We start from the raw sequence: 10,746 nt of genomic DNA, 5'->3' as shown, positions 1-10,746 counted from the left end.
GCAGTGAGTAGGCTATAAGCCAAATTGTGGTTTTGTTTGAAAATAGAAATTCATGTTAGTGAAATCTCTTGTGGACCTGTAAGGTCAATCAAAACCTCAGTCCAAAATTTCTATACCAATTTTCCCGGTGCGTGAAAACTCTGCGGTCGTATTTCCTTGGAGACGCATAAGATTTTTTTTTATTTTTTATTTTTTATTTATTTTTTGATAAATATAAACTTTACTTTGCAATGTCAATGCGTCAGCCAAATGCAACAGTTGCTTCAGTGACTTTAAAACCTGGTCATCTTTTTAGTTTGAAATTAATGTACAATTATTCCGATTCATTTCTGCCTCAAACCTTCACTTCTGAGATTAAATGTCCCTAAAAAGACTTGTTCTTATTGCATACATTTATACAAATTGACTGCAGCTTATTTTGCAGGGTTACAAGTGGAGAAAGAATATTTGTGAATAGGCCTATTTTTCATCCTAAGAAAAATAGGCCGCATGCGCCCAAGGCCGTGTCATAATTGCCTCTCTGTTCATACTCCAAAATGCATGGTTAAATGAACAAGTTACTTAGTTACACGTAAAAAAAACAACAGGTGGGTCGGGCAGCTCCTGCCCATCTTTGGGTGAGCGGTTTCTAGGGAACAGGCCATCTGAATGAAATGTGTGCGTTCCGAAACGGATTATCACATTTCTCTTTTGCTCTAAACTGTCACCATTTTGGGGCGCATGTGAGCTTTGGGAGTGCGTAAAACATAAGCCAAACCAGACCGTCAGCGCGTGGAAGTCCGGAGCGTCCATATGAGTCCACAGACAGACAGTGTATGAGGTGTCCACGAGCAGCATGCAGCGTAAACAAATACGGAAGAGTTGGCAAAGTTTATTTGAGAGAAGAGAGCGTCAGTGCACCGCCACCACAGGCTGTAGCGCGCTGGAGGCCGTGGAGGAGAGGGCGTCCTGCGGTGTGCTGGGGCTGTGTCCGAGGCCTGAGTGCGGGGCTGTGGGACTCAATGACTGTGGAGAGTGCGCCAGGAAGGGCAGGTGTGCAGAGAGTCCCGGAAGCGCGGGCACTGACCCGGGCGTGGCCTTGATAGGCACCGGGACAGCGGGCAGGGTTTGTCCGCCTTGGCACAGCGCTTTTAGCGGTACGCCGTAGGCAGAGTAGTCACTGGTTGCCATGGAGACGGGAGTGGTAGGGTCATACACGTGCGACCAGGAGGGCAGGGGTCCTGGCAGCGGTGGGGGAAGCCCCGGGACCTTGTAGTCTCGTGCGATAATGCTCTCGATGGCAAAAGGATGTTTGAAGCCAGATGGCGGGGGCACGTGGGTCATGTAGCCCGCCATTTGTGGCAGGTGCGCAGCCGCGTGAAGTGCGCTCAGCCGCAACTTGGCCTGTGCGTGCAAGTAGTGTGCGGCGTCGTGAGTCTTGCTGGGTGCAAGTGCGTCTGCCGCGTGTGCACCGCTCACTTTGAAGCGCTTGCGGCGGCGCAGAAAGCTGCCGTTCTCGAACATGTCTCCACAGCTCGGGTGCAGTGCCCAGAAGCTGCCCTTCCCGGGCTGGTCCGGCCTCCGTGGAATCTTGATGAAGCAGTCGTTAAAGGACAAGTTGTGGCGCAGAGAGTTCTGCCAGCGCTGCGTATTCTCTCGATAGTAAGGGAAGCGCTCCATGATAAACTTGTAGATGTCACTAAGAGGCAGCATCTTCTCTGGACAGCTCTGGATGGCCATAGCGGTGAGGGAGATGTACGAGTACGGCGGCTTCTGGTCGCTGTACGTGTTCCGCCCGGGCCGCGGCATATCCAACTCTTCTCTCAACCCTGAGCGCACGTACGGGGCAGACACAACATGGTCCCCTACTCTGAAACTAAACACTCAGCTAAACTCTTCTATGGTCCTGCTCCGTGCAGCCTCTCCTGTGCTCTGTCCTGTCCCGGATCTGTTCTCACTCTGAGCTGTCTCAAAGAGAGGCTCAATTAAGGGCCAGTATACCGTGTCACGTGACCGCTCAGAGGCGGGGGCTCACGGGGTTCAGTGCTCCACACTGTGAGAGGAGAGGGAGACACGGGACACGCGCTCACAGCGGAGGAGCGCGTGGAGCTGCTCTCTTTTACAAGGAGAACCGAGACACCAGAGCCCGGTCTGGAGGCTTTGATGAGCATCTCACGGGACCGAGTCAGCGGCGCCTGTAGTGGGCCCCTGAATGGACCCCATGAGGACAGACCGGCACTCACGGTCACGGAGAAAAAAGCACAGGACAGCTCTTGGATAGACGCGGTAAGTGGTCGCTTGTTCGGCTCCAGTGAATCGGGCCTCCTGCACAGGCCCAGGTCTGTACTGATTGCCGCTGAAACTTTACGCGCGTTGCTGATAATCACAAATAGGTTTCATTAGTCAGAGTTTGAGAAATTTATTCTCTGGTAATTATCACGCCATTATTTTATTACAAAGTTATTAATTCTACAGAATAATGTGCAATTTCTCTTAAATGCGTGGATTTTACCATTTTGTAGGCCTGGAGTCTATTTGTAATTTGTTTTTAATTACATCAGGATGGGTTTAGTCATCGTTTACATTGTGTGTTTTTATGACTTTAAATCAACAGGTGGGATAATAATAATAATAATAATACGTTTTTTTCTATGTGCATTTGTTTTCTTTGACCAGGGTCCACAGATGTTTCCACAGATGTTGGAAAATTCAGGTATGTCAATGAGTGTGTGAGAATTTACTCAACAGTGTGTAATTCTCTGTGTGTAATGTTGTAATAATAATGCAATACTTATTATTTATTCATTTCACACTCAGTGGTGGTAAGCTACTACTGTAGCCACAGCTGCCACGGGACAGACTGACGGAAGCAAAGTTGCCAGTCTGTGCGATAGGCCCCTCCAGTCATTACTCATTCACACACCACATTACTAGACAAGGTGGGTGAAGTGTCTTGCATAAGGACACAACAGCAGTGGTGGCTGGTGCCCAGATAATTATACATACATTACATTACATACATGCCTTTTATGGGGAAAACATTTCTTAAATTTTGCACAAAACATCCAACATACAAAAACAGTAGAATAAAAAAAAAAAAAATCGTACAAACTTTCAATACATGTACAATACTGACGTTTATGCTGCACATAATATATTGTAATATGACAGGATTTTATATTTAAACTTACCATCTTGTTTTTTTTTTTTTGTTTTTTTTTTTATATATATATATTACATTTCTTACCTTAACAAAAGAAAACTATTCTTGTGTGCCATCTTTGTTCTGATGCACACAACTTTAATATTACGAGCCTTGAATGTGTGCCATGTCACTCAGTGCATTTGGTGAACCCAGAGGCGAGTGCATATGGTGTTTGTGTGTGTGTGTGTGTGTGTGTGTGTGTGTGATTGTACTGAAATGCGTGTGTGTAGTTAAATTAAAATGGGTGTATGCGTATTGAATGTGTGTGTGTGTGTGTGTAATGTGTGTGTATGAATGATGCATGTGGTGTGTGCATATGGTTTGTGTGTAGTCGTTTTCAAGTGTCTATGTATTTGGTTGTATTGAGTGTGTGTGCGGTTTACTGAAATGCACGTGTATATATGATGTGTGCGTAGGGTGTGTGCTTTTGTTAAAATGTGTGTGTGCATATCGTGTGCATGTGCGTGTGTGCGTATGTGTAATGCATGTGTGTATCTGGTTGTATTGAGTGTGTGCAGTTGTACTGAAATGCACATGTATGTATGGTGTGTGTTAGTAGTGAAATGCATTTGTATGAATGATGCATGTGGTGTGTGTGTATGGTGAGTGTGCGGCTGTATTGAAATGCGCTTGTGTCAGTGCTCTAATCCTCCGCAGCAGATGCCGGAATGGGTGAGTGTGCGCTGGGTGGTACTTCAGCACGCTCCTCATCAGACTCAGCTCTCAAGCAGGGGCCCGACTCACGCCACGCATATACCACCGGGCTCTGGGGCCTCAGTATGGAAATAAGAGAGGATAGCAGCAGGCTTTTCACATGTCTAAAATAGACTTACTAATGTGGTTTGTATTTTTGCTTCTTTTAGGTCTTGGAGAATTGTAAATCTTCTCAGAATTTTTCATTGCTGGACTCAAGTGCCAGGTGGAGTGGGTACATATTTCCACGAAAAGCCTTAAGAACAAAATATACTGAGTTATCCAAGCCGGTAACTGCTGTCAAAAACACTTCCAGAATTTCTTAGGGTGTGTTCACGCTTGTTCCGGTTTAGTCCTGCTTTGAGCCCAGGTTAATCCTGATGTAGACTTGATTTGAACCTGCTCTAGTCCTGCTTTAGTCTTGGTTTAGTCCAGGTTTAGTTCTGATCCCAGTTCTGATGTGGTGTTAGTGCAAGTGTGAACGCAGCCTAAGATTCAGGTAAAGACGGTAGAGAGGTATGTTGTTACGGTCAAATGTCAGGACATAGATAAAGTGTATTTTTGATCATTATATTCAGTGAACAATGTATTAACAGTATTAATTTGTGAATTTAATATATTTGTCATAATGCTTTTATGCTAGTGGTATTAGAATAAAAGTATTAGTCGATAGCTCCTGTCTCCTGTCTCTTCTGTCTTATGAGTGGAGTGACCAGCCTCACACACGGGAAGATAGGAGCTATACTGCTCAAGCGATAATAGCATAAAATGTCATCGAGGTCACAAGGTCATCTAGGGTTTCTTATAATGAGGAAAATGGTAAAATTTATATCGATATATATATATATATATATATATATATATATATATATATATCGATATATGTATATATATATATATATATATATATATATATATATATATATATAAATAAATTCTAGTGCTTCAGGGACTGATAAAGAAGAGATAATTCCACATTTATATTATGTGATCTGATAATGTTTTAGTTGAAGAATGTTCCAAATATGTTGTGTTTGTTTTCAGTAAATATTCATTAATATTAATTCTATAATAATAACAACAAATAATGTTTAAGCATAATCTGTAAGCATCGTTATTCTTTTAGAACTTTCAGAACTAAAACTATATAACTACTACTACTATATAAAGTGAAAATGTGTGTATATATATATATATATATATATATATATATATATATATATATATATATATATATATATATATATATATATATATAGTTTTGTTTTGGTAATAATATTCATACATTATGTCAAGGATTCAAACACATGAGGGTTACTAATGATCTAAAAAGACAAAAGAGTCCACACACATCCTTAACAACTAGAATCTGCCTGCTGATCAGAGCTCCCTCTAGTGGTGCAGGGCTGTGTGCACCAGCAGTGCACATGCAGGCCAGGGGTCTCACGCTTGAGTGGCCCTCTGCTAAGAGCCAATTGCTTCAATTAAAACGCTGATTAAGCAAATTGGAGGCTGATTAGAGTGAGCGGGAGTGTTCAGGAGAGCTGCTAATTACAGAGGCAATTAGCAGCATGAGCAGCCATTATACCCTGTGTGACAGACGCCCAGGCCTAGACCACGTGCACACTGCATTATGATATTATAGAGATGTGTGCTGGATATAAACACTGGCCACAGGTGGAACACATATCCCCAAATACCTGGAAAGGTACATCTGATTGATTGTAGTTCAAGAGCCTTGCATTTCCAGGGCCCTGAAATATAAGCAACACAGGAGTCTGACAGTGCACTTCAGCCAAACGGACAGACAGAAACATAGTTGTCAATGTTTAGCTTCTCTGACCCCCAAGCACATAATCACACATCACTCATACACTGTCAATGTAGTTTCTTGCCCATCGACATAACAACAGTATTTCTGGGTTAACCCAGGCTTTGTCTGTGATACCACTATGTTTCTATTTAATATGTAAAATTACTTATTTTGAGTAGGGCAAACATGGAAAATTGTACTCCTGTCACCAGATAAACACCCAAACCAGTGAACCTCAACATTCATCCACTGAGTTTTCAGAGGCAACATACCCACTGTAAAATATTTACATTTAGTGGTACGCACTACTTAATGTAGACACTTTACACAATTCATTTTCCCCCATAGAAAAAAACTGGTAATAACAGTTTAAATGCACAGTGGAGGCAAACTGGTAACTATGTCCAAAAAAGACATTTAAAAAACTTTAAATTTGGCAAAATGTTTTAATAAGTCTGTGAATTAGTTTCAGAAACCGCTTGGGCAGTGTACTCCCGAAATCTTGAAGTGCGTGGTCACTGTTTAGCTCTTTTGTGATACCATTATGAGCCATATTGTGCGTAAATCTATTGAGTCTTGAGTCTGTTAACATTGTCCGTAGAGACAAGAGGTGAAACTGTCCTTAGCGCTTTAACCGTGCCTTGTACCTCCCTCCTCTCCATGGCTTTAGCGCCGTAGCCCCCCTGCGCGAGACGATGAATTTTTAATTAATAATTTGTCATGTAATTCCTCCTCGCAGTTATTATCCCTCAAACTGGGCGACGAATTGAATTATTATCCGCCTTTTTGTTTCCGCATGGCCCTCATTACTGCCGGGATTTATGTCACGTAAACTTCATTAAAAATTAAAGTGGGATTCTTTAATTACAGGGCGGCCCTCTCCAAAGCCAGAATTAGCCCACTCAGTGATGTGCAAATGAGCGCATTATTTAAGGAACACGCTGGAAGTAGTTATGCTAATCCACCAGGGTTCACAGTGGCAGACCTTTTCCCTCGCAGTTGCATATTCATTAAACGCACTATGCAAATTTAATGTAGCTGCCGTAGTAATGCCTTGTTAATTTATTCCGATTTATTGAGTAAGACTTGTAAAAAGTACCAATTTAATTAGCTCTACTCGAGATGGCCCCGGTGATGGCTGAGTTTCCTAAAGCGACGCGCCAGAGAGAGAAACCCATCGCGGCCGATCACATTTACAGTCGTAGAGAAGGCGTTTGTGGGGCTTAGGGGGATGCTTGGAGAGGGATGGTTGTGGTGACTGCTCTGCCCACATCAGGTAATGGCTGGGCTGTTAGCTCAGAACTGTGGTCCACACCGGAGATGTTTACCGACGAGGGTCTCCAAGGAGCTTGTCACAACCACACAGAGGTCACGAGGTCAGAGGAGACCAAGAAATTCAGCAGGGGTACAGCCAAGAAAGGGTTAGGAGTCTTTCTATAATAACTAGCACAAAAAGAATATACATTTATTTAAGGGTTGTGCAATCAATCAGTTTCAGCCATTTCTGATCGTCAACCTCTGTCGTAAAAACAAATGGTTTGGACACTTACAGTAGGCTACTATCCTTGTTAACATTTCTATGTGGTTAGCTCTACCAACATTATCTTTTACAGAAACTTGACACTTTCTTTGGTCAACTTGTCACAGAAACTTAAGGCTATTCACTTTTCAATAGGTCTGAGCGACATGACAAAAAAAAGGATACATTTTTTGTCCATATCCTTCGTTCATAACTTCCATTTGATTTAGTTTCATCATACTGAAATTAGTAACAATGGTTTTCAATATCAATTTGCAGAAGATTTCAAAGATACAAACTTTTATTTATTACCATTTAACACTCCTCACCAGAAATTGCGAAATTTCTTCCTACAAAGTGTTAACGCTGCTCCAAACCACATGCTTTTACAGACAGAGGATTGGTGCAGACCTCTCCATTAAAAAGACCCAAGCTCACTGGCGATTACAAATGACAAAATCTTGATCGCCATTCAAATTTGGTTAATTGTACAACCCTATTTCTCAATATGTCCAAGCCAACATGTATCTCAGCTGGTTTTCTTAACAATATGATACCAACCCATGAGGACTATGTAAATCTCCTTGTGTGGAAGCATAGGCACCCTCCACACTCACCTTAAAAACATCAAACTCTTTTTATTTACTGGTAAAACATGGCACTTTGGTTGTTCATTGCCGTATTGTTCTCAGTCTCTGTTCTACAGTCGTATCCCACAGACCTTGTTTGTCAGCCTGAGAGCCCAGTATGATGAAACCGTTGCCGCAGGTGTCTACAAGAGAGGCAGGTATGATTTTGTACACGTCTCTTCTTCCACCTCACCCAATTTAGTCAAACACCAAAGTTTCAACACAATATTTTCTTGTTATGCGGCACCTGGCTCTCATAGTTTTGTTGTTCTCAAACTCCCCAGTTACCAAATAAAATGATGGAAGAGCAGGTATAGGAAACCACAGAAGCCTGCAGGATATCCCCCTGGCTGTCAGCTTTTCAGGCAGTGATGAAGTTGTCTCAAAGAAAAATGGAATAACTGTCTTTTTAAGGTCAAGATTTGCTGAGCGAGGCCCGGGGATAAGACACGAAAGCTGCTAAAATCAGCTGGGGTGATTGCTTTATTCTCCTGTTGCTGTCGGGTTAGCACACCGCGGCGCTGCCATTAGCCGTGTGCTCATGGAGGGCTCTTGTTGCAGCCTCCACATGACTCCTAAAGCCCTATTCTATTAAGGCCTAACCCCGGGTGAGGGTCCAGAGAGGGGCCCACAGTACACCACCAATCCCCCAGATCAGGGCCAGCTCTACCTTGTTTTGTTCACCTGATCCAGTGTCTGCTCTCGGGGCACAGAGAGACAACACACCTCAGGCTTAAGTTGTGACAGTTAACAAGCGTTTATAGACAGTATTAAGGTGCCATCAAAATGAAAACAAGCGTCAAAATGTTAGATATATTCTTTCTCCAATATGGGACAGCACCAAACAATATATTTTTTTTGTTCTTTTACTTTACTTTGTTTGATCAGGATTAAATCTTACCATCTTGTTTGCACTTGACAGTGCTTGTCAGTGACAGCGCTTGTCAACATAACATTGACATGTACACCAACAAACAACTGCAGAATGTCAATAGATTTTGATGAGCTTTTGTAATGCAATGGAGATGTGTCATGTTCAGCTCTGCACGTGGGCCCTAACTGCTCCAGTGATGGAAGGCCTGAATTGATTGAAAGCCGGAGATAATATATTACAATAGACTGATGCATTTAAAATGAAGATGTCGAGAGGCCGCTTTGGGCTCATAAACTTGTGGTGCAGAGAAACGAAGCACTTCCGTCTGCCTATTTAACAGACACAGAGCCCATTTGGTTCCATGGTCTCCCTGGGGCCCCATGGTCCCTGATCATATCAGACCAGTAATGCAGGCTAAGTGTGGTGAGCTTTTGAATGGACGGGCCCCTCCCAGTGTTCCCTAGATCAACGTCAGCGAGTTCAAGGGCCGCTGACAGTTTGGGAAGTGACAAATGGCCATTATTATGGAAAGAAGGTTCCTTTACCCACAGCTCGGAGCCTAAGCGCAGCCGCAGTGTGCGCTCCATCACTGTCAGGGAAAATGATGATCAGATATCATGTCACACAGGGCCGCCATGTTAAGATGGAGTGGGCCCTGTCTGCCCTATCCTCTGCTGTCTGCCCGTGCCACACATTCATCTTCATTCTACTTGGACTCACACTTATTCTGCTTTACAGCCGCAAAAATCCATCAGCCACTTGTGTAAAGTGTAAATGGAAGAATCAGCTCACGCACATCTAATGAATAATGATGAAAGCGCATGTGGTTTTTGCACAGCCCAGGAGTTCTGCAAATGAAACACTGCCACCTGTTTGTTCTGTACACCACGGCAGAGCCAATGTGTCAGACTAATGTCATCAAAAGTGAGCAAATACAGACAAGAATAGAAAGTCTGTTTATACTATATGTTGTTATGGTCCATTAGTCCCAAACTTACAGAAACATGTTGTGTGAACATGGCAAACCTCAGATCTGATGACCAAAAGTTACTTTGTCTACAATGTTCAAAACTGATCTGGATTGAAGTTTGGGAGATTGCACTAATTGAAAGTGTGAGCAGTTAAACCCCTGCACACAGACAGCGAACACCCTTTATAACTGCGCTGCTCAGATATTTGAAAAGGATTGTGAATTAATTAACTGAAGGCTGTGCAGTTTTATGTCACAGATAATATCAACAACGGCACACTAATCTTGTGATAATAGAATTCTTATTTATCATAGCCTCATTTGTTTAATAGGATGAAGATGTGCCGCAAATATATGCAGAGAAGAAACAAGATCCAAACTCACCCACACAAAGTACAACTCCAAAGCCTTTAGGCAAGTGCAAGAGCATAAGAGCATATGAGAAAGAGAAAATGAGAATATGAGAATAACGGTCAGAGTAACAAAGAGTAAGAATAACTCTGAGACTATGAGAGAGTACGAGAAGGTGAAAATAAAAGTGAATCAAAGGAAGTGTGAGAGCATGAGAGTATGAAAGAGTGAGAGTATGAGAGTGAGCGAGTATAAGTGTCTAAGAGTATGAAAGAGTGATAGTCAGAGAGTAAGTATGATTATATGAGGGCATGTGAATATGAGAGAGCATGAGAGTTCGAGAGTACAAGAGAGTGAGAGCATGAAAGATTGAGAGTATGAGAACATATGACAGCAAGAGTATGAAGAGCACAAGGGTGACAGCATGAAAAGGTATGTGAGAGACATTATGAGAGAGTAAGAGTATATTGAGTTTGTGAGAGGATGTGAAGGTAAAAACTGACTGTGAGAGTGAGAATATGAAAGTGTAGGAGAGCGAGAGAGTAACAAAAGGGGACAGTACTAGTGCAAGACTAGGAGATTATGGGAAAGTGAAAGAATGAGTGTGAAAGTATGTGAGTTATACTTATTCTCTCTTACTGTCACTCATACTTTCATTTTGAGAATGTATGAATATGGGGGTGTGAGGGTATGAGAGAATGGGTGTGTAAGAG

General features: G+C 42.6%; 1 protein-coding gene across 1 annotated transcript; it reads right to left on the bottom strand.

The window, feature by feature from the left end:
* Positions 1 to 891: 891 nt before the first annotated feature.
* Positions 892 to 1,788, bottom strand: LOC117391714 (forkhead box protein B1-like). The gene has a single exon (XM_033989612.1). The coding sequence runs from the start codon at positions 1,786 to 1,788 to the stop codon at positions 892 to 894; it is 897 nt and encodes a 298-aa protein (XP_033845503.1).
* Positions 1,789 to 10,746: the final 8,958 nt, after the last annotated feature.

This window comes from Periophthalmus magnuspinnatus, chromosome 3, assembly GCF_009829125.3.
Source record: "Periophthalmus magnuspinnatus isolate fPerMag1 chromosome 3, fPerMag1.2.pri, whole genome shotgun sequence".
NCBI classification, from domain to species: domain Eukaryota; kingdom Metazoa; phylum Chordata; class Actinopteri; order Gobiiformes; family Gobiidae; genus Periophthalmus; species Periophthalmus magnuspinnatus.
This window is presented reverse-complemented; position numbering and strand designations above follow the sequence as displayed.